The sequence below is a fragment of the Triturus cristatus genome, chromosome 1_2 (assembly GCF_964204655.1).
Source record: "Triturus cristatus chromosome 1_2, aTriCri1.1, whole genome shotgun sequence".
NCBI lineage: Eukaryota > Metazoa > Chordata > Amphibia > Caudata > Salamandridae > Triturus > Triturus cristatus.
In genome coordinates this window covers 92,724,093-92,749,213 of record NC_140580.1, presented here as the reverse complement: position 1 = coordinate 92,749,213, position 25,121 = coordinate 92,724,093, and the positions used below count along the sequence as shown (strand labels likewise).

The window sequence follows — 25,121 nt, the reverse complement described above, 5'->3', positions numbered from 1 at the left end:
CAGGCACTTTGCAGACAAGCATGAATCCCGTAGTGATAAACTTAGCTATTTTTGTTTGGACCAGATCCCCATTACTGAGAGAGGAGGAGATAGAGTAAGGGAGCTACGCCAGTTAGAGGCGCGTTTCATCATTGAATTACAGACTCGCACCCCTGGGGGTCTTAACATGGAGGAAGAATTATGGTCCTTCATTGGCTGAGTTTTCCTTGCACAATTTTCAGTTTCCATCCTTCTGTATAGCACTATCATGTCATTGAGTAATGCCTGTAAACTGAGTGTTCTCCTCCCATTACCCGTTTGTTTATTGATTGTCTTTATTGAGTATGCCCATTGGAGGGCTCAATTTTGCGTTCTTTGAATTACCGATGCATTTTTGTATATACTTTGCATAGTTTGAGTGAATGCCCTTTATCTTTTCGTCCTTCTCTTTTCTTAACATTTAATTTGATATAGCACCATCGACAGGACCGGTAGTCAATTAATTAGATATGTACCACGAGCATTTGAGCTGTGGCTACGCCCACTGGAGGGCGCAATTATACATTCCAAGATTTTGGGAGCAAGATGCTTTTAGCCTCAGATACAGTTAGCATGTCATTGGTTGGTCACTCGAATACTTTCTTTGAAAACTTAGTACATGAATTGCACATGTTTAATTAATTCTTTAGATAATTATCGGCATGACATTGTATACACATTGATGTTAATTGTGATCCAATGACGTACTAAGAGGTACAATACATGATTTACATGTCTGTGCGGCAATTCAAATATGGCCGCTGTGGTTACGATGAATTGTTGTCAGCCAACTGTGAAGTCCTTTGTCGATGTTACTCGCTAGTCCCATTGACCAATGATTGTATTTGTTATTTAAATGTGTGTTTTGAACTTGACAAACTAACACTGACGAAGGGCAGGGTCCCGGAACGCGTGTGTTAGTCTTCACGGAGAAGAACGAATAAAGTTAATTTCTTTGGATTGAGCCCGAGTGCGCCGCACGTTCTTTCTAGAGACGTGGTGTTTGGCAGGAATTAATTGCGCTATCGCCCGCGCAATTGGCGCACCCGCACTGCAGAGAGCAACGGAGTGGGGCGGTGTTGTTTTTTACATATACATATATATATACATATCCATATCCATAACAAAGTTTGCCTGTTCAAGAGGAAGCCGCACTACAGGTAAGTGTTTCGCCAAACCATCATTTATTGAAGGATGCTGCGAGGAAATCGGCTAGAGCAGCACAGGAATAATTGTCCAAAGCCTGACGCGTTTCGTGTATTAACACTTCCTCATAGGCGTGGACTTGCAAACTCAAAGGCACAGCAATTTTGGCAAAGTAAATCTTCTTTTCCCTCCCAAAGTGGGCGTAGCCACCCCCGTGGCTTTCTGGTCTTGGTAGTGCCGTTTCTTGCTTCAGTGAGCTGACATGCCGTTGGTGCAAAATAAATAAAAAAATGATGCCACAGTGGGTTGTGGTGTCAGCCTCAAGTCCCCGCTGCATTCATTGCCCTTCAAACAGGCACCTGCTCCCAAAGCAGCGGCGTTGATTTGCGTCGCTGCAGGAATGCAAACTGCATCGGAGCCTTTGAGGAAGTGTTAATACACGAAACGCGTCAGGCTTTGGACAATTATTCCTGTGCTGCTCTAGCCGATTTCCTCGCAGCATCCTTCAATAAATGATGGTTTGGCGAAAAACTTACCTGTAGTGCGGCTTTCTCTTGAACAGGCAAACTTTGTTCTGGATGTTAGTGGCCCCGCCTGAGCCACGGGGAAGGCTCCGATGCAGTTTGCATTCCTGCAGCGACGCAAATCAACGCCGCTGCTTTGGGAGCAGGTGCCTGTTGTTGAAGGGCAATGAATGCAGCGGGGACTTGAGGCTGACACCACAACCCACTGTGGCATCATTTTTTTATTTATTTTGCACCAACGGCATGTCAGCTCACTGAAGCAAGAAACGGCACTACCAAGACCAGAAAGCCACGGGGGTGGCTACGCCCACTTTGGGCGGGGAAAGAAGATTTGCATTGCCAAAATTGCCGTGCCTTTGAGTTTGCAAGTCCACGCCTCTGAGGAAGCGTTAATACACGAAACGCGTCAGGCTTTGGACAATTATTCCTGTGCTGCTCTAGCCGATTTCCTCGCAGCATCCTTCAATAAATGATGGTTTGGCGAAAAACTTACCTGTAGTGCGGCTTCCTCTTGAACAGGCAAACTTTGTTCTGGATGTTAGTGGCCCCGCCTGAGCCACGGGGAAGGCTCCGATGCAGTTTGCATTCCTGCAGCGACGCAAATCAACGCCGCTGCTTTGGGAGCAGGTGCCTGTTGTTGAAGGGCAATGAATGCAGCGGGGACTTGAGGCTGACACCACAACCCACTGTGGCATCATTTTTTAATTTTGCACCAACGGCATGTCAGCTCACTGAAGCAAGAAACGGCACTACCAAGACCAGAAAGCCACGGGGGTGGCTACGCCCACTTTGGGCGGGGAAAGAAGATTTACATTGCCAAAATTGCCGTGCCTTTGAGTTTGCAAGTCCACGCCTCTGAGGAAGTGTTAATACACGAAACGCGTCAGGCTTTGGACAATTATTCCTGTGCTGCTCTAGCCGATTTCCTCGCAGCATCCTTCAATAAATGATGGTTTGGCGAAAAACTTACCTGTAGTGCGGCTTTCTCTTGAACAGGCAAACTTTGTTCTGGATGTTTGTAGCCCCGCCTGAGCCACGGGGAAGGCTCCGATGCAGTTTGCATTCCTGCAGCGATGCAAATCAACGCCGCTGCTTTGGGAGCAGGTGCCTGTTGTTGAAGGGCAATGAATGCAACGGGGACTTGAGGCTGACACCACAACCCACTGTGGCATCATTTTTTAATTTATTTTGCACCAACGGCATGTCAGCTCACTGAAGCAAGAAACGGCACTACCAAGACCAGAAAGCCACGGGGGTGGCTACGCCCACTTTGGGCGGGGAAAGAAGATTTACATTGCCAAAATTGCCGTGCCTTTGAGTTTGCAAGTCCACGACTCTGAGGAAGTGTTAATACACGAAACGCGTCAGGCTTTGGACAATTATTCCTGTGCTGCTCTAGCCGATTTCCTCGCAGCATCCTTCAATAAATGATGGTTTGGCGAAAAACTTACCTGTAGTGCGGCTTTCTCTTGAACAGGCAAACTTTGTTCTGGATATATATGATATGTGATCAAGGCTCTGCTGAGCCGAAACGTTATGACGGCAAACCTAACGAAATAAAATACGCACTTTAACGAAGGTCCGTGTCCGCTTGTGATTTTGGAATTGTGACGCCCATCGTCTCCCTTGTGCACCAGCGGTAATTGTGTATATATATATATACATATATATATATATATATATATATATATATATATATATATATATATTACCTACTGGCGGTCGCCAGTAGGTAGTTATAGTTAGGACCACGTTTCCATAGGAAATCCGCAACATTCTATTTTGAATAACTTTGGCGCCGGTCGACGAATCCTCGCGAATTTTTCAAAATAGGTGGGGCGCTACGCTCCGCTCCTACCCTGAAAGTCTCGGGGGGATTCGTCAAGCGGGGGCTGAGATAAAAGGGGGGTCCCAAAACGCGTTTTTCCCATGCATTTTTCCATAGGACCTTTAGACAGGGCTACAGCCCGAACGGCTGAACAGAATTACTTGAAATTTGGCAGAGAGGTAGTCCTCAGGTCAAGGAAGTGCCTTTTGTAGGTTTGGTGTAAATCTGTTCAGTAGATTCTGAGAAAATAGCCTTTAAATCAATATATATATCTGAGCCAGCTTACGGTGTGCTTACGGTACGCTTACCGTACGCGTACGGTGGCGTGCGCGAGCGCGATTCTGATTGGCTCTTAGATCTTAGTAAACATTCGAATCGGGCGAAACCAGGAAGCGGCGGCCGCCATTTTCTCTCTTGCACTGAGAGTGATGATGAAAAAACAAAGCTCAAAAACATGTAAAGGGGCTGTTTAGACAGCTCCCACACACATAGCCAAGGTGGGGGGGGTCCCCAAAGATCCCCCAAGGCCAAAAACGGATTTTTTTTTTTTTCGTTAATTTCGCCGATTACGCTTACCGTACGCGAAACATACGAAAAATTAAAATATTACCTTTCAAAACGAAGTGCATCATATGTCCTCCATGTGCGCACGGTGCGCGAAGCGCATCGTGCGTACATGGCCCATCTAGTGTAACGTGGGCACGCGGTGCGCTACGCGCACCGCGTGCCCACCGTGCGTGCACGGCACTAACTGCGTAAAGTGGGCGCGCGGTGCGCGAAGCGCACCGCGTGCTTACTGTGCGCGCACGGTGCGCGAAGCGCACCGTGCGCGCACGGAACGAACTGCGTTAAGTGGGCGCGCACGCCACGAATGGCGTAAAGTAACTTAGCATTTAAAAAAACGTACAAATTCACTGAAAAAACCATAGGTTTCACACACGTTATAGTTAGGAATTAGCATTTAAAAAACCTTGCAAATTCACTGAAAAAACCATAGGTTTCACACATGTTATAGTTAGCGGAAATTTTACTGATAAAAAACCAATGAAATTCCCCCGTTATAGTTAGTGCAGGCAACTATAACTCACGCGACCGCAATCTTCTGCTGATGACATATGTGTCTTTATGAAAAAAAAATATTTGTAATATATGTATAGCTAAAAATGTATGGAAGAAGACATGGGCAAATAAGTGTCTAAATACAGTATTAGCATCAGCAGAGGATTGCGGTCGCGTGAGTTATAGTTGCCTGCACTAACTATAACGGGGGAATTTCATTGGTTTTTTATCAGTAAAATTTCCGCTAAGTAACATGTGTGAAACCTATGGTTTTTTCAGTGAATATATATATATATCCACTCTCCAGATTGCTCCTTCTGACTGCTGGGACCCGAGGGAGCAGGCGCACACGCCGGCGGAGCACGCCGGAAATCCAGTATTCAGCAAATATCCAATATCGTGCGCTCTCATCTCAAAGAATCCACAAGGCAATGCGGTAAAGGGGTGTTTATTCACAACGCGTTTCAACTACAAGAGTCTTGATCACGTGAATATTGGTGCTCGTGTTACTGACTGAATAAGTACTAATGGGCTATAGACATGAACAAGGGACCACTGCAAATCGTGCCTAGAGACTATGGCAGACATCTTTGAATGGTCTGAAACGTTACTGAAATACAGTGCTGTACATCTGAGTCTAAACGCATTAACGAAAATATCGCAAATATGTGGCAGATGGTATCATGGTCACCTACTAAAATATGAAACGATGTACATTGCAACATAAATACATTGTCAGAATGTTGATAATGATCTCAACAAATCCACAAATTAAATGTAATAAACATGAAAAAACGGCTAGTGCCAGTAATCACAGTCGTGCAATATGTCAATCCAAACAAAATTGTTGTCTCCAAGACATGATCGTGGTGGATACGTGTCAAGTGTCCATGTCAAATACATCTGATACCACACGATCCACAACAATACAGATATCCACAAAAATACGTGACCCCCAAGTAATAGTCTGGGCATTCTAAAAGGTGACAGGGTCGCCTTAAATAAGATCTCAACCATGCAGAATAAACGGGCAAGTGCCCATACACCCTGGTTCTCCTCTCTCCAAGCAAGGAATAATAACCGATGAACCTCAGTGAGCAATACAAATGTTTAAAGTGGAGATGGAACAGAGTATGTGTTCCCCAAGTAGGGCTGATCTTGTTGGTAGACAGTTGGTGGTCCAAAGTTCTTATATGCCCATTCTCACAGTACTAGTGATGATGACAGTGATGATGAGGGGAAAAGGGTAGGATGCCCGCGCAAAGTGAGTGCCGGTGTTGGGGCCCCTTCCTTTCCTCCTGTAATAGAAATATACAAAAAGATTATATATATATATGTATGTATATATATGTGTGTGTGTATATATAAGTATTACGAGTGTTCCTCCGCTGACTTTCCCCAGACGGCTCTCCCGAAGGATGGACACAGACCCAAAATATGTGCAAAGTATTCCTTTATTCCATTGTCGCCATAACTCGTTTCGGCTCACCCGAGCCTTGATCACATGACAGTGGCATAATGGAGGTAACTCCCTTTTAAAGTGCAAATGCAAGTGAGCAAATGACCACGTGACAGGCATGACGTGTATATTTCGAATGGACATAGACAAAAGCTTGACCTTGTATGCATTGTGTGAAGCTTGTATAATATCTAAATGATATTTAAACATTTAATGCAATTTCACTATCAAAGGTGCACTTTAATGCCCTTTTACTTGCTTTAGATTTCACTTGGTCATATTAATCCAATTCAGTACATCTAGGTAAAATACCGTCATTTTGTTCATAATATCCATTATTTGCCAATGCTTGTCTGAGTATAAAAGCTTCTTATAAATGTATATGTTTTTTTATAATACTCTAATACATAATTCGTGGTACATGAATTAAAAACAAAAACAATAAAAACATATGATAATTGTTTTTGTAAAAGTGCAAAGTGTAAAGTGCAAAATGTGTGCAAATATAGCCTAATAAATAAACCGGGTTTCAGTAGTTTATAGGACCATATGAATAGATTTCAGGAGTTCTTATAGATAATACATTATCATTTGGACTTAATTGTACTGTTTTAAGAGCTGATTTGTCAACTGTATATGTGGCGGGATTCAGAAAATGCCTCAAGATGTTACAATATCGTTTAGAATAAAAAATATAAAGATGTAAAATATATATAAGTATATATATTATTTTTTTGTTGGAAAAGTAAATGACTGGTAGCTTTCTATACATGGCCAGAATTCCTTATTTATAATTGATGACTATTTCTCTAGTATGACTATCTTTATATAAATCTCCATGTGCATTTAATAACGTAGCACACATTTCTTCTTGATTTTGTGTGTGTGTGACCTTGTCCAAATAAAAAATAAAAACACAGCTCCCTCAGCCCGCTGTTAATTTTTCAGCATAATCGTTTCGCAGATATAAGTATAGGTCATTAATCCACTGTTGAAATATGTTCTTTTAAAAACATGTATTTGTCTAATTTTCTGAACAGAAATACAAGTGCAAGTCCCTTATTTTCTCCGGTATCATTTTGTGGCATTCCAATTGGCTCCTCGCAAAATAGACTCCCAGATCTGTCGCTGGATAGCATGATTGGTAAGTGCATGCCACAATCTGCCTACTATAATGCACAGTTCGGGGGAGGGGGGTGTCTGTGTCTGTCTGTGTGTGTATCTGTGTCTGAAGAGTTCTGTAGTTTCTATGTCCCATGCCACAGATGTACTTTTATTTCAAGACGTTATGACAAAGGCAACAGAACTGTCTTGCGCTCTGTTTAAGGTTTTATATAGATATTGTTTTACACAAAATCACACAGTAGGCAATGGTTTTCCTGTTGATTATCCCACTCACAAGCCCTACGGGGTAGAAAATTTGCACTCCGAGAATCCTTTTATATTGTTTTGCCAACACAAAATGTATATATTGTCAATGCCTAATGGCTTGTGGGAAAGCCTATGCTCATGTGTTGGTGATTGTAGCAACACAATAGTAATAACTATGGGCTTTATTGGTTCAGTGGGAAAAGTTAAGTCAACTTTCATAAGTCTGAGCTGTCTATAATGACAATGCCTGACATGGGTAGCAAGTCTGACCTTTTAATTATGAAAATAATGTTAAATCACAGCCAGGGCACATGTCCTATAAAAAGAAGTGGGGGGACTGACAACATGACGTCACTTGCTGAACGTGTCCCGGTGTCTGAAAATTACACCGGGACACGTTCAGCTTATTTCTGTAGGGCCCAGCTTCTTGGTGGGCAGGCGAGCCATATCTGGCCTTCGAGCCTTCCCGCCTCATGATTGGTGGGTGACCGGAAGTGCGTCATCGCTGGGCGCCACCGCCGAGATGGCCAGGGTGGGGTATTATAAAGACCCCGTGCCCCTTGGCCTTGGCCTTTCTCACCTGGCCATCCCGGCGGCTTTGCGGATTGGCCCTGCATCTTCTGCTTAAGTGTCATTCACATTCTGCTTCTGTCTGAAATTGAGCGTGCCTCAGGGCCAGGGCTGGTGGGCCAGTCATTTTGTTTTTCATTTTCTCCTCTAATAGCACCCCCTTCTGTTTTTTCTTCTTCTTTTTTTGAGTGCCTAGCAGTTACCAGATTTCCTCGGACAATGCTACCAGCCCGCTTGCTTGCTGCTAATTTGATCTGCAATGTGCGTCATCCCATGAGCCCACTGCTTCTAAAGTGGGTGGCAATCTTGGAATATTAATGCCCATATTGTATCATTTCTTTACCATTTCAAGTTGGCCAACACATCTCTTCTAAAAGTACTGACCACGTTAGAACTTTAAAGCAATGATACCCTGCACACAGAACCATCCCAAGATGGTTGCCTATGGCTATGTACAATTGTTTTATTTATTTTTAGGGCAAGCATATGCCCGACATGTTTAGGTGTCATTGTTTTTTTTTCCTACTTTTTCCCGTTTAATTTATCTTGCACCTGAACCCTTTTCTGACAAATCCTCCAGATAGAGAGTAGAAAATGGTTGACACATTCAGAAAGAAAACATTCTCCTCAACCAGCTGTGCCCTCAGATCTCTTAACACAGTATATCATTTAGGTAGGCACACTCCTACTTTGTGGGAGTAGGCCAACAAAATTGTCCCTGGAGACCTCTGGACCTTATTGGCCCGGACAATTTAAGATGGTCTGGAGGCAGCCAAGTATGTCCTTCATGTCGGCTTGGACTCTACAGACTGCGTAAGTATTGCCACCAGCATTGTGCTTACAATGCACGCCTGAATGAGATCAGTCAGGTTTTCAGCAGACGTGCAAACATCTCAAATGGACAGTCGTCGCCTAGAAGACCATGTGTAGTCTATCCATCCCAAGGTGGCACAAGGCATCTTCGAGGAATGGGGTGTGCCCCAGCTACATCTGATCGCCACTGTCAGAAATGTGCAGTGTAAAACCTTTTGCATGTTTGAGTTTCCTCCACTGCTCTTGCTAGGAGACAAAATTCTGACTGAGATGGAATAAAGGGCCCCAGTATGTGTTTCCTCCGCTACATCTTCTGCCTTGAATTCTGAGGAAAATCAGGATGAACAGCGTTCAAGTCATCTTAATTGCTCCAGATTGGGACTGGGAAATATGGGATTCAGAGCTCCTGAACATTTGCTGTCTAATCCAGCTGCCAGTTTGGGAGGACCTCCTATCTCAGCAATAGGGCTAAGTCCTGAACCCAAATCACCACAACTAGACCTCTGTGTGCGGAGATTGAGCGGTGGCAATTAAATGCTGTCAGCTTGTCGACCAAGGAGGTTGATGTTATCCTTCATACTAGACATCCCTCTATGAAGTCCATCTATGAAGGGTGCTGGGAGAAATCTGTGGCCTTGTATAGTGCCAGGCAACACTGATTCTCCACAAGCCAAACTTTTATACGTTTTGTTTTAGTTCTCATGTTAACCCAGCAAGGCCTTGTGGTGGGCACAGTGAGAGGTTACTTGTCGGCCTGTTCTGCATTTTTGTGTTTACCTCACCAACCACAATGGGATTTTAATTCTATTTTGCCTTTCATCGTGTGGACTAGGTGCCTGTGCACAGCTGCTCTCTAACACACTCGAGAATGAAACCTATGTTCCTCATAGCTATCACGTCAGAGCGCTATGTCAGAGAGCTGCAGGTGCTTTCGGTGCAACTATCTTAGACCTCCTCCTTCACGGATAATTTGTTGCTCAGGCCCTGGAGGACCTTTCTACCAAAGGTTGTCACTCCCTTTCATGTCATCCAATCCATCACTTTGTCAGTGTTTTTCACTCTGCCTCAAACCTTGGGGGAAGAGAGTCTCCATTGGCTCGACATTAAAAGAGTACTGAGTTTTTATGACAACCGCAGAAAAGACCGTCATATGGATGGCCAGCTCTTTCTTAGGTTTTCTAGGACAAAGAAGTACAGAAGAGGACACTGTAAAGATGGATAGAATTCTGAATTACAATATGCCAATCACTGTCCAAGAAGGAACTATAGGTGCCAAGGCTACCACGACAGCATTGACAAAGGGGGCACCTGTTCTGGACATCTGGCAGGCTGCAAAAACCAAAGGAAATGATGGACGGAGTGTTGAACATTGCAAGCACTCCCCCCCCCAGTCAACTGATCTGGGTTTAATCCATCAATGTTCGATAGCCCACTCTGCCACCCCAGTTCAGACATGGCCATATGCAAATCAGTCTGACCCTGTGCCTCATGGGAACAGTCCAGCCCGAACTACCAAGCCATGTCTTCCCTGGACCGGAAACAAGCTTCCTAGGACCGGTTTCTGGCATTTCAGCCGTCTTCAGCCAGGCTTGCTTGAATCCAGTGGCAAAGTGAGCAAGGGACAACCGCAGAAAAGACCGTCATATGGATGGCCAGCTCTTTCTTAGGTTTTCTAGGACAAAGAAGTACAGAAGAGGACACTGTAAAGATGGATAGAATTCTGAATTACAATCTGCCAATCACTGTCCAAGAAGGAACTATCAGTGCCAAGGCTACCACGACAGCATTGGCAAAGGGGGCACCTGTTCTGGACATCTGGCAGGCTGCGCCATGGTCGTTGGTGCACATGATTAGGAAATACTACTGTCTTGACAGTAAGGTCCACTATGTATAACAAGAGCTGCCCTTACACAAGTGGTAACCTGAGCATTTGACATATAATCAGAGCAATGGTTTACCTGGATTTCATTGATTCTTCTTCATTGATAGGCAAAAAATCTATTCTGAGCATGCATTAAAGGTAATATAGTCATCGGTACAATCTAGCCTTATGGGTGGTTTAGTTAAGACGCAAGATAACCACAATTGTAGCGTAGATGCTCCTAAATCATATAATATGTACAGAACACATCAAAAACATGATAGACAAACATGGAGACGAATGTGCACTGTGTAACAATGTAAAACAAGCATTGAAAATGCAATAGGTCTCGCCTTTGATTAAGTTAAAGCCATTTGCTTTGCTAATGGTATTGTATAGGAAAGCAAATGGCTTTAACTTAATGAAAGGCGAGACTATTGCATTTTTAATGCTTGTTCAGTTTTGTTGCGTCACTTCAACACCCTAACCATTCCAAAATAACCTTTTCCTATTTTTGGAAAAACATATTACTGATTAATGCTACATACCGTATGCTCAGTCCTAAGTCGGCTGATGGACAGTTGTTAATGTGCAAAGGGGTCAAATTGATGGAGTGCCAGAAAACCAATGGCGCATGTTAATAATAGTTGTCTCACATCAAATGGCTCGATCTGCCTGACCAAACCCCGTTTTCCCAAACCTTTGAAAAAAGGTTTATGTAATGTCAGTTGGATAGCATGGAACACGATGACATCGGCAGCTCTTGTGATGTAAGTGTTCCATGCCTCCCAAGCGACAGTTACACTCTGTGCCCCTTAGCATAAGACGTTACTCGTGTTCATGTTAATAAACACGTTTATTTCACATTAAGAGTGCAGAGCTCGTCATTGCAGTATTGGCGACATGGCGAAAATGGAAGGTATTTCAGGAAGAAACGCTGTAAGTAGTGTTTTTCTAGTTGTATTTCTGCATCATTAGTGGATTTTTGAGAAGTGAGGTGCACAGAGACAGTTTCAAACGCAGTGTGCCATTCGGTTAACATGCTGTAACTTGTAGTTGAACTCTCCTTTAGTAGCGTGGCACTGCGTGTGCCAATATGGGCATTGGTATTGGCTGATAAAGAGGCACAAGCGAGCCTAAAGGAAAGGAAGGCGGGAGTCCAGGTGGCCAAGGGACCCCACAGAGCTTAAACCTTTTCGGAGGACCTGATCCAGGAAGCACCTGGCGACAAAGCGTCTCACTCTTTCCTCTGAAGGGAGGAGTTAGTCTGAGGCAACGGACAGGTGTGAGGGTGAGAGGTAAAGGAGGTGAGGGCTAGAGTGTGCAATGAGGAAAGAAGAGCAATGAAGATGGAGGGACGAGAGCAAGATGGTCAGGTGTTGGCAAGAGCAGGAGAAAGGAGAGACAGACATGAGAGGTAGAGAAGGGACAGAATGATGGTTACCAGAGAGAACGAGAAAAAGAAAGTGAGAGGCCGGGATGAGGGGATGAAAATGAGAGACGATTGGGAGCCCAGCGTGATGAAAGGAAAAAGGGAAGACAAGGAGAGGGGAGAGCAAGAATGGAAAGCTGGAGTACAGCGGGTTTGGAGTGAAGGAGGTAGATAATTAAAGGAGAAAATAAAGACGAAGCAATGAGAAGCTAGAGGATGGAGAGAGGTAGGGGAATACGGAGGGGAGAAGAAACAGACTGGATTAAAGTGTGGAGAGAAGGTTAGCAGGAGAGAGAGAGAGAGAGAGAGGATGAAAGATAAGGAGAGAGAAATGGGAGGCAGAAAGAGAGGGCGAGAGAGTAACGAGGTCCAATGAAGGAACGTGAAGGAGCGGTGGAAAATTAAGAGGTACCACTGATTAAGACCACTTCATATTCTAATGTTCACCACCTCCTGTATGCACCGCATGGTAAGGTCTGTGCCAGGTGACCCTTCATTACTTGCCTGGCCCTTCTCAAGATTTACCATAACCCGGAGGTCAAACGCCCCTTCAAACACCCCCTTCTCAAATCTTTGCCCCCATCCTTAACACAGACCCTCTGAGGACCCCCAGCAGTCACAGCTTCTAAAAAGCATCCTCCTCCTTCTTCCTTCCCACCGAAAACCCATCCTTTGCTGAACTGTTGTATTGTAATACATAAAACCGAAATGAGATGTGAGGAATAAACACCCCTGGCCCAGCTGACAGGGCGATAAATTTCTGCCTCAGACACTCTGCTCCCTGCGGAGGTGCCGCTTGCACTACCCGCTCTCGCGCACTTTATGCATTGGGCTAGGCAAGGCCACAGCGGCGTGCATTGGACTTCAATGAGCGGGGGCCAGAGGGTGCAGCTGCTCTACATGGCTTGTCCTGTGGCACCTCCGGGGCATCCCGCCTTGCCGCTGGCATGATTGCAGGGCCATTTAGGACTAGCAAAGTGCCCCCTTCGTTGTCAGTTTTCAACGTATTGTCCTTCTCCTAACCTCTCGGTTAGGAGAAGTACCATATAACGGCATTGAAGTCACAAAGATGTGGCACGGGGTGAAACCCTGTGATGTCATGTTGGTTCAAAGTGACCATACTCTTACTTTTGCCACTGTCATGAGTCGTATCTGTACATCACCTCCGGTCTTTACTCATAGACCGTCCTGGGGTACCGACGGAGAGAGCGGGGCCCCCTTCCTTGAGTAGAAACCAGGTTGAGGTGAGGGTATCACCCAGAACTCTGGGGTATCCGGTTTTGATATCCACAGAGTTCAACCGGTGGTAGGAATGTCTTTAATATTGTTATACTTTCACACTTTTTACATAGTAGCAGCAAATTAGGTCCTGATGAATGCCCTTGATACTATTCAGATCCCAGTGGGCAGAAACATGTCGACCAGATACTATGGACAATGAGCATAATGACAATGTATTTATGCTAAGTTGCCATTTTGCTTTTTAATTCTGGCAGAGGTACTCTACCAATTAAAGCACTTTTGAGTTCCCCTAGCCATTTTTATTCACTTTTTATGATTTAGTGCTGCACTTTTAGAACCCCTCTCACGCGAATGAGAGTTCACCTTATGGTTTTTGTCATCTCTGGTGGAGATCTGACTGCAACCCTTGTATGCCACTTCTCTTTACTCGCGATCAGGTCGCTCCACCTAGACCTGGTGCGGTGTATCAAGAGAGACAGACCCAGATGATGACAACACACTGACTCCTCGGTGATTGATGGGTTCTGTTCCCAGAAGGGTTTTTTTCTAACTAGAGATGTCGGAACCAGTAGATATGCTTATTGTTTATCTTTGTTGACTCAGCACCAGACCCGGGTTGTCCAGTGTTATAGTGTATCTGTACATCGGCCTCATTAAAATGTTGAGTTCGAGCTCACTGCTTAAGCGCGCCTCAGAGTCTCCTCGCGCATAGAGGTGTGTGTGGCGCAGCTTTAATTGCCTTTGCGTGTGGTAACAAGAGGATTTCACAGTGTTTCCTCTTTCCGTTGTCAGCCATTCTGCACGAAAGATTATTTGAGGAAACCAATGTGAATCGCATAAATGTGCACTCTTACAAAATATTCAAGCTTATCTACATTGGCATGTGTTTAAAGCATAGTGCAGCATTCAATGACCTGCAAGTAAAGAAATATTTAAATAACCCGAGCGTGGTGTCCGTGAAGCGGCGCCGCGCTCAAAATGGCGTCGGGCTGTCCACATCTGATCTGTTTGTCCATGCGTGTGCATACAGCGAACTCCAGCAAGCTGCATACACGAAGCAGCATTTTCGTTGTCATGACAATGAAAGCTTTGCAAGATGGCGTCGGACTGTCCACTGTCCGTACGTACACGTGCATGCTGTTAGCTTTGGACAAATGGCGAGGGCAGCCATCTTTGTCCATCCCTACGCGTGCATGTAAGCCTTTGAGAGAATTGATTGCAAAAGGCCCTCGCATGGCGTGTGCAGCGCATGCGCTGCTATCGTCAGGCGAGACCTAAGAAAAACAATAGAAGTGATCAGGTAGTGATTTTTATACACAGGCAACAGCTTTTAGTATGTGGTTATAGCATAACAATCTGTATAATGGCAGCTTACTCTTGGCCAGCAGTGAATAGTATGCTTTGGTGTCAACAGCGTTTCAAACTCTTTTGCTATGTCGAGTTCTCTTCAGGGCAATGAGATATCAGGGATACCTGAATGTAGGGGGGGCCACTGGGTCGCTAAATAGATCAGTGATACCTAATCATGTGGAAGTATCAGCGACACCTATATGTGAATTAATGAAATTATACACTCACTTGTTATGGAAACCCACCAAGCAATTCAAAACTAAGTATATAGCTGAGCACTACACTCTTCTAACCCATGGGGCGGGTAGAACCCGGGTTGATGTCCTCTGGACAGAGTCAGTTAACTCAGTGGAGCTGGTAATCAATCCAGGCTTATGCTGGCTGAACCAGCCCAGAGCAGAATATTGTAAAACAGCACCATCACTGTCTACGCTGATGAAACCTCTAGCAGTCAGGGCTAGCAAGAAGGCCACTTTGCCCTCTCAGTCCTGCTGGACTTTCTGGTGTAAATTCCTTCCCCAGACCTCCACCTTTGGGAGCTACTGCTATGGTATCTATTTTAAAGGTGAGGCATCTGTGGTTATTTATATCCTTAAAAAAAAAGTAAGTTACTTTTGTTATTACTCTTTCTGGTGGGTACTCTAGCTGTAGATCCCTCACTGCCCTCCCTCCTTCCCTTTGTGTAGAGTCAATCAAGTCCCAGGGCTCGGAAGGAGACAGCTGAAAGAAAGTGAAGGCATCCGTGTGTCTTGTTTTCGTCTGTCAGATTCCATCTGACAGTGGTGAGTTTTTGGATACCGCATTCATTTGGAGTTTTTTAGTCGCTGTTTAGGTTGTCTTATTGATGTGTGACGCTTTGTCACAGTTGAGGTTGGATCACAAGGTCAGCGCTGTGAAAGGAAGAAAGTGAGGGCAGTGTGCAGCAGTGGCAGTTATATGGCGCCGCTTCATTACGCCTGCGTCGGGTCAGAGTCACCGTGGAACCATGTGATGCCACCTACTGGCAGGCAGGTGCATTGCTTGAAAACTCCCGAGCCAAGTTAGGAGTAGTCGGTGCACCAAGCCAGTGTGCTGTGACTCGTGAAGGTTTAAAGAGAGCTCTACGTGCAGTTGCTACAGTTTCAAAAGCAAATCAGATTTTTAACTTCGTTGGTTTTGTTGAAAGGCAGCCAAAGATTAATGACAGAGGCGAGCACCCTGTCCCATTATATACAGATTAAAACCAAATATTCAAATCTAGCCACTGTATATTAGTCAAGAGGAAGGTGTGTCATCAAACGGGAGGTCGTGAATGTTAATTACATCTGTTCAGTCTCGCATGTAGGCTGTAATTAGTGAAAGAAAGGACTGGATGACGAAGGCCGTGTATAGACACAATGCCTGACTTGTGGCTGGAGCCACACACGGATACAGATGGTCGTCCAGGGCGTTTCGTCAGCTCTTCTTTGCGTGTTTTTGGTGAAGTGCGAGTTCCTGGAGTGCAAGGGTGCAGCTGGCTGGGGGATGCATGTCTGTTCTTCCCATGACCCTGAGCGTCATCAGTGAGCACAGTCATTCGATGACGTGTTTCTGTTGTCATTATATTGGTCTTGTATAGCCAGCAGCCATAGGACCTCATTATTGGGAGAGCTATGAAAGGACCCTGCCGCAGCGCGCTGCTGTACATCAGCAGGATTTACGGTCATTTTATGGAGAGATTTGTAAAGTAAAGACCTTTACCCCCGATAATAACTGAGCCAATTTTGGGTTTTTCTTTGGCTGCGATCGGATTTTATTTTGCCGCGCTATTTGATTGTCCAATTCCTAAATGATTAGAACCGCACTTTTTCTTTGAAATATTAAGTTCTCGATAGCTCCTGGGCTGCCCGGAAACGCATAAGACGAGGCTTTGGCCTGCGTCCTCTGGGAGTTACTGCCACTACCCACTTATTGGACCAGCCAGCGGTGTAATTAATGACGCCGCTGGAGGACTGTGCTAATGTAATTCTCATCACTGTGTTGTTGCTCACTTGTCTTCATCATCTGTTCTCATTTGAAGGGCTGCTTTGTGGATTTTCGCACACGATTGCTGTTGCTCCTAATCACAGAGGATTGATGCGATACTCACCTCCCCCCCCCTCCCCCCGACTGTCACTCAAGCTGGAATGGAAAGTGTTTGCCTAGTTCAGGCTACTCTCCTCTCACAGCACACGGCGCACGCGTAGTCTGAAGGTGTTACTCCTCTCTCCGTTGTTTTCAAGGCCACTGTCTGCCCGGAGCGCTCTGGGTTAATCTGTATGCAAATGAACTCACATTAGCACCCCCCGGTTCTAGTTCATTGAGCCAGTCCTGCTGCAAGCTGTAGCTCTAATGTCTGAGGCGGGCAATTCAGGCTGTATCCATTGGAAATAACTCTTAGACTGCAGCTTGGTTTCCTTTCCATTGAAGGAGCCACGACATTGTGGACCTCCAAAAGTAGCCATGGCATAACGAACTGCTCCTTGAGGGAGTTCAACCAGGTCCTCACAGCAAGAGGCTACACATCAGGACCGCCCAAAGCTGCCCCACTTTAGGGAAGAACTGAAGACTCGCCTCTGTACAGAACGCAACATCACAATGTATTAATGGCCACAACTCAGATTCTTCTATTGCTTGCCGACTTTAAGCTTGCATTTCACCATGTACACTGCTCCACTGCCTTTTGACTAGATTTGCTCAATGAAACTGCCATTACAGGGTTTTGGCCACGTAGGGAGTGTTGCAAACTAATGTCGGTGCTGATTCCCATCTGGTATTTCTTTGGTGCTTGAGGTTGAAACTCAATTCGAAGGCCTGCTGTGACTGCACCCAGGTGAACCAGAAGGCCATACAGGAGCGTGGGACAAAGCTTTATGTCGCCAAACACAGAAACACTCCACGCCATGACCGTTTGAGAGGAATGTCATGTTCCTGCTTTCTTCGATCCTCAAATCGTTACCGCAACAGATCTTTGTTGCTGTTAAAGCTATTGTGTAAGGGGTGGAAAAAGCACCAGAAGCCTAAGCTGGACATAGCCCCTTCCTGCCACTCTCGAACTCAATGTCCTTTGGAGCAGATTCCTTCTCTTGTCCTGAGGCAACCCAAACTCTGGGTCCATTGGACATACTGCAGCAGATAGAGGACATTCACAAGACCATGGTGCGTCACTTTGGCACCCTACCGGCTCCCTCCGGCACGCCTTTAGTTCCCAAGGAACTGTAAAGGTCTCCAACTTGAATCCCACGTGTGGGTCTGTTCTTGGCCCCATTGGGAACCTCCAAACCTGCTACTGGTTTTCCACTGTCTGTCCCTGCGCCATGTTCTATGCTGGATTCCCCTACATTGACATCAATAGTGACGCAGTTGACAACAGGGTAATGACAAGCGATAGTGCTCTCCCACTCCAAGCCGATCTCATCTCTACCTTAGCTGAGGCCATGCCCTGAATTTGTTTCCGAGAAGCAGCCTTTTAGCAACCCATCGGACTTTGACATGTCACCTTTGCCTCGAGGGAGAGCTAATTTTCTCCATAAACCGTTTGGGAAGGATTCAGACAATTGCTAATAGGATTATGGGGCAACCTAGTACCTCACTATTATGACAATAACTGGTATGAGGAACTACAAGATGCCAGCACTCTAGACATTTCTCCAGATACTGGCTTGGTCTCACCCCCTGGGCTTGTCACTGAGTAAAGTGCCTCCATTACTGATGATGAGGGTGTATGAGGTACTTGATCTCCAGCTACCCAACATATAGGTGAAAATAAATGTTTTCACTGAGGTCCCACAACCTGGGCTCCTGCCTTTCAATGTGTCCCTGAGCTGATACTTCGCTTGGGGCATGGACAACACCATGATCCTTTGGTAAACAGCCAAATAGCTTGGCGCTATCACCCTCCTCCAAGCGACCCAGCCTTTTTGACACAGCATCATCGGCCACAAAGTCTGGTGGTTCACTCATCCTCCAGCAGGATAGATCGAATGATATCCCCACTACTCCTCTGGACCTTGAATCTGAATGCATCAAAACCATTGGCAAATGCATGTTCTCATCTATTAACCTTGACCTGCTCTCGGTCAATGCCAGCTGTTCACTTAGCTGCTTCTCACAAGCGCTTTGGGACTCCGTTGCACAGGTGCCTCCTGCTATTCCTGAAGACGTGCCCCTTCTCTCATACAGGCCATCCAAGATGACAGCAACATTTGTCAATAAAAATGGGCTGGATACTTCTGGCAGTCTAGGTTGAACATAAGACACTAGTGTGCCACTTAAATAACATGACTCGATGAGGTCTATGGGATTCTCCGGGGACATCCAATCTTCTCTCATGGGCATGCCCTTTGAATGATCTGCCTTTTTGGTGAAAAAACAGATTCAGTTCTTATGTGATTTAAAGATAGCAGGGCCACAGCTCGCTCTTTGAGCCTCACTGCTCCAACCTCACAATTCCACTAACAGTTTCACCCCTTCCATGGCTATAGTAGGGTTTATCAATACCGTTGGCACCAGCTTATGCAACCTGTCCAGCAGGCTCAACAGCCATTTCGAAGTCTGAGGCCATGGATCACACAGACAATGTGGACAGTAGGGGAAGCATGCAGCCCAGTCTCCTGCCTCACCAGTTGCAAAACCACTTTAGTGTGTCCTTCAGACACAAAACTACCCTGTCGGAGGCAGGATCTAGCATTTCCTCCCTGGGTGACTAGCAATTGCTTCTGACAAGTTGATCTGGTGTATAGCTCATTGGAGCTACACTCTACCATTTACTTCTAACCAGTTGCAATTTCCACCACCCAAAAGTCTAGTGACAGAGGACCATCTAGTTTACAGTACGTAATGCAAGCCCTTTTGGCCAAAGGAGCTATAGAGAAGGCCCCGGCTTCAGAAATTGGCATTGGCTGCTACTCACTGTATTTTCTTGTGCTGAAGAAATACACCAGCATCTGTCCCTAGTCTCGATCTGCACCCTCTTTATTCCTTCTTGTGATGAGACAAATTAAAGATGGCAAAAGGTAGCTAACTTATTCATTGTATACCTCATAAGGAAGACCTCCACTCTTAGAGACCACTTGCTTTTCACAGAGATCCAAAACCGTACCAATGAGGTTGCCCTCTTCGCATCCTCCTGTTGATAATTGGAATTTCCCTCAGACCTCCAGCTAGAGTTCATTGTCACCTCCATTCTCTTTTGTCTTCAGGAAATGATGGACAACCTACTTAATATCTGGCCTGTCCTCCAGCCTGGGTAACTCCAGGAGTCACAGACGTGAGGTCCTTGGAAAATTGTTACAAACTTCAGCCTCCTTTCCTAGTCGGCCCATGACAGAGATGATACATTTTCTGAAGTTTTCTCAACTCTCAGTCAACTAAATTTACCCTCCAGCAGTCTTCTCGGTTTTCACCTGGCACTGCTCTATTCCCCCAAGTCATACCTTGTGTTGATCATCTGTGGCCTTCAGATCTTCCAGGCTGGCCTCTTTTACAGTGACTTTTTTGGTCAGTCCTCATGGTGCTTTTTAATCATTTTGGTGTGAAATTATTGTAACTTAGGTTTCGGTTTTCCTAGTGGGTGAATCAGACAGAGGGTTGTGTCTTGTAGCATTCAGTTTTCAGTAGGATTTGCATTTCACTTCTAGTATGTGTGCCTTGCCCTTAGTGTAGGTAATATGTGGGGGTATGTGGTTGATTGTTTGTGTACGTGTGAGTGCATATGTGCTTTTTTATACATGAGCAGGGGACCAGCTCCATTAACTTTCAAGAGTTCCACCTTCTGCATATTGTTTCTTCCTTTCAACACATGGAGCACTCCATTTGCATTTTCAACTTTTATGCAGAAGCTATTTCTAGAGCGCTGCTTTTACCTAAAAGGCATCCTGGTGCTGAGAATCGCTTACAGAAACTTCTTGCCCAGTACAAATATTTTTGGGCACAAAAGGCTTTTTGGAAAGGTAGCAGTTCCTTGATTGCCATAATCTCCTGAGTAGGCTGTTCCAAATTTTAGCTCCCACTACAAAAAAGGTTCTGCCTTCCATCTAGATGATGGTTCCAACCACTTTGGGCTTAAATCCATCAGTTGCTCTCTGCTAGACCAGGAGGTGCAATTTAAATGTATGTAGTCCTAGATCTGGCAGGATAATGGTTTACCCACAGTCATACGTTTGATTCCTAAGCCCAGTGGGGTGTTTCTGATATTCAAGAGAAGCTGTATTCAAAATTATATTTCCAACTTCCTTGGGCTTAAATGCATCAGTTGGTCTCTTCTAGGCTAGGAAATGTGCTTTAAATCTATGTAGTATATCTGGTGGCAGCCGCCCATTTGATTCTTGAGCCCAGCGTGGTAGCAATAAGGAGTGAGATACTTGAAACTGTTGCCAGCAAAGTGCCACCAGTGCGGGCATTTTCACGATTCTCAGATCTCTTTTCCCTGCACAAGTCAGATCAGATAATATATACGATTGGACTTAGTGCTAGTATCAAGTATGCTAAGAAGACCACAAGAGTTACATCAGCAGAAAATAAGTTTCTGAGAGGCATGCTCCATTTGGGAAGGGAACCCCAAACGCTGCCATTAAGCTGATTCTATTCTGTGAAAGTCAATGCTCCATTCCCAATCGTGGCACCTTCAAGTTTTACCTATCAGAAATTCTCTGTTTTTAACGAATTTCTGCATTAACTTAGTTACAGTATGTTGAGTGCCAGATATGGGAATTGCACCTGTCTATGCATGGGATAGCCCATTTCAAATGATCAGTAGAAACTTTAAGACCTTGAAGGCTGTCCTTTGGCAGCCAACAGTTATCATTTGTGCCTGAGAGCATATGCTGTCTTGCAGTAGAACAACTGAGTTTTTACTTGATGACTGAAGTCAGATACTATTGCAAACTATAATTGGACTTAATGCCTCCCCCACTCTTGTGTTTAGTTTGGGAGTCGACCAACTTGCAGTCCTGACAACATGCTGGGGCCACAAAAAGGTTGCTTTTCATCATCTTCCTGTAGGTGTCTTGGCCCGTTAATAGTATGTGGTGCATTTCGCATAGTTTTTCCTAAAGTATTCTATGGTAAGGCTGTAACAACTTGTTTTAAAAACATCAGAAAGGTTCCATGGGTCCTTTTTTCATGGTCCACAGACATCTCATTGTTTATTCACAATGGAAAAATTGTTGTGGTTAACTTGCATATTTAATGTGGTATATTTTTCTCTACTTAAGCTAATAAAAGTAGAGTGCAATTTTATTGGAACACTATTTGCCGTTCTGTGCATTATCATATCATCAGAATTTGGCTTGAAACCTGGCCTGGCAGGTATGGATGAACCCAGTCACTTTGTAATGGCTGCTACAATTTCACACAAGATGAGAACCACTTACATTAATGGATCCTGTCTATCGCTGCAAAGTTAATTGAATATCGCAGAGAGGCACGTTTGAAGAGGGCACCGGAGGCTTGGTCTCAGAATGGCATCTCATAAGTGTTCTACTACCACCACTGCTACCACCACCCATTGACTAGCTCATTGTTTTGCTCAAACATTATGTCCCCGCTGTAGGCTCGCATTAGAATGGAGTATCTTCTCTGCTGTTATTATTCATCAAAGAAAGTTGGGACTGGGTTACTAAAAAGTCCTTGGATGTTTATGGGGTACGGGCTGATGACTTAGTAACCCATCAGGTACCTACAAGATACCTCAAGAATCTCCACAAGCTACGCTTACATATCCATGGAATAACCACTAATACTTGTTACATACGAACAGGATACCCAGAGGCTAGGCATGACACATGTCATACCCAACAAATGTCACTGGGATAGCATGATGATGATGACAGAAAAGTACTAAGATCCACCCCGGATGACTACAGTTAACACTCTATTTATCTTTGAATATTCTTAAGATCTGATTGACTTATGTTCACATAATAATGAGTGGAGACCATCAAAAGCCCCATAAGTTAACCACAAGATAGCCAGAGGTTACTCTCAGGATTCTCACCGATCATCCACACAGAATTAGGATGACAAGACCTTAGGATATAAATACTTATGCTAATGCCTACAACTAGAACTGGGAATAGTGTCTGATTGACTGCAGCAGAAATGTGCACATCAAGTTTTACATGTACTTGTTTAAGACCCTATGTCTTTTTTATCAGCTTGCAACGCATTTACATCTTTATTGCTGCATTCTTTTTTCTCGAAGCTGCTTAAACAAGTGCTTTACCTGAGATAATATGAAGGTTGTCTAGCGTGAAAAAAGAGCTCTCTGTCAAGATTGCTGTCTTTCTCAGAAAGCTGCATATACCCACAAGGTCCATTACAGCAGAGATAGAGGGTTTAGTATCAGCAAGAATGGAGTGATATGATTGTGGTTTCTGTATTAACAGAGGCAGTTAATTGTATGTGTCACAAATGATGTAAACCCTTTCAAAATAATTGTTCCCTCTTCTGTTTTTCCAGCCGGGCAGAGCATGCAGGCAGGCAATGAGCACCAGAAGCTTCCTCTCATGCCAGAAGTGCACCTCAAGTTTCTTCTAACTGGTCTTCTGTCTGGGCTACCTTTACCGAACTTTGTTGTGCGGATGTGCCCTCCACTAACCACAAAGAATCTCAAACAGTACCAGCCTCTGGTGGCTATTGGTAAGTCTGCAAGGCAGAAGAATGGAAGGCTACATGTGAAAGTATTGTAAAAAGAGAGAGCAACTGGTAGGTAAGAGGAACTTATTGGATAATCCACATAGACCAGTCCTAGCAAAGGGCATTGGTTAATGGTGAGTTGATGAATTTCTGTCCACTTTATGCACCTGGTCATAGTTTAGGGCATGTTTCTAAGCGCCATAGGGAGTCAAGCGCGGATTGTAAGGACAGTGCACTATGCTTAAGGACTCAGTGACCTCAAAAGACAAACCTACCATGTAATGTAACACACCTACCATGTAATGTAACACACCTACCATGTAATGGAATCTTGGTAATGGAATCAACTTCAGCTTTTCAGTTGGTGTGAATATGATGCTATTATGCCGTCCCTGTATCTCTGCACCCTGAAGAGGAATCCTAAAAGAAAAAAAAAAGAACTCCCTCTCTGCTTAGCTAGAAAATGTGTTGTCTGTAGGATATTGTTTTTATCTGGCCAGGATTTCTATTCCTGTAGATGAAAAAGAAGTTTACAGGTTCCGGTTTGTTCAGCCTGATGTTTGTTGGATAGTACAAAAACATGACATTGTTACTCAGATAGATTTTGTGGCTAGATAGTTTGTGCTGTTAAAATAGTAATGGTTGGTGTGTTAGTACACATCTTGTGGTGCTATCCTGCCACACCCTACTGACATTCACCACCATCTACTGACTCTAGAGTATAGATACTATCGTAATTGGGAAATCAAGAATGTTGATAATGACTGAACTCTTTACCTATATACTTTGTTCATACTCCTGTTGTAATATCTAGTTGAAATGCAAGAATAGCCGTGGTATTGAACAAATTGAAAGGTGTTAAATGTTGAGGGCAGGGCATGGGTGGTTAAATGTTATTTTTTTCCGGCTGCCCTAGAACTGAATACTAAAGTATGCAAAAAAGAATAGATGGAATGCTTGAATTAATCTCAGTCACTGGTAATTTTCCTGGCCGCATCCCAGTCCATCGTTCTTTTGCAGACCATGACCCAGCCATATGTACATCAGTCAGGACCCTGCTCCAGTGAGAACAAACCAGCCTGGACTGCAAGGTCAGGTCCTCCCTGAACCGGAACACAAGGAAACTGAGATAGCATGGTGTGCAAAATAAGGATGGACTGGGATGCTGTCTGAGTAATTTCCAGTGGCTGAGATTAATGTAAGGATTCTCCCCATCATTTATTTGAATACCTAGTACTGAATGCGGCATGACAGCCAAGCAAATAACTAAATGAATGTTTCTCAAGCTGCGGTATGACTAGTATTGAAAACTTCAATTCATTTTCAGTATTTAGCATGGATGGTTTCACTTAGTGCATACTCTAGCATTTAGCAAGAGGTGTCTTAAGGTCTCACGAGAGCTAGGAAGACATGGGCGAGATGCTATTATATGGTGTCACTTTTGTGTAACTGCTGTCACAAGTGCGATCCAACGTGGGAGTTCTTCGCACTGCTGTCCTGTGCATGCACGGGACAGCTGATGATAAGATGAGAGTTCTTACTAACCCACACCCAAACTTTTAATATATTGTGTGTCTTTGATAGCTTTAATCCTGGGATGGTGTGCGTGGGGGAGGAGTGTTTGTCTCCACTGTGCTGTCCTTAGTAGAAAGTGGTGTCCAATGTCTGGGATCTTTATCCATGCCAGGGCCCTAGTGCCCTCTGCCACTGTTTATTCTTAGCAAGTTGTTGAAAATCATGTCCGCCTTCTTATAACCATTCACATTTAATCAACTTTGTTGTCTTTTAAATAAGGATATCATGTGTTTCTGAAT

At 44.5% G+C, this 25,121-nt stretch overlaps 1 protein-coding gene across 2 annotated transcripts in view; it reads left to right on the top strand.

Moving 5' to 3' along the window:
* The window catches only part of WDR11 (WD repeat domain 11), a 671,833-nt gene that overhangs the window by 251,850 nt on the left and 394,862 nt on the right, over window positions 1–25,121 (top strand). For both annotated transcript variants that reach the window (XM_085602786.1, XM_085602777.1), the window contains exons 9-10: window positions 7,075–7,178; window positions 23,131–23,310. In XM_085602786.1, the coding sequence (XP_085458912.1) occupies window positions 7,075–7,178; window positions 23,131–23,310 (284 nt within the window). The remainder of the gene's footprint in view (window positions 1–7,074; window positions 7,179–23,130; window positions 23,311–25,121) is intronic.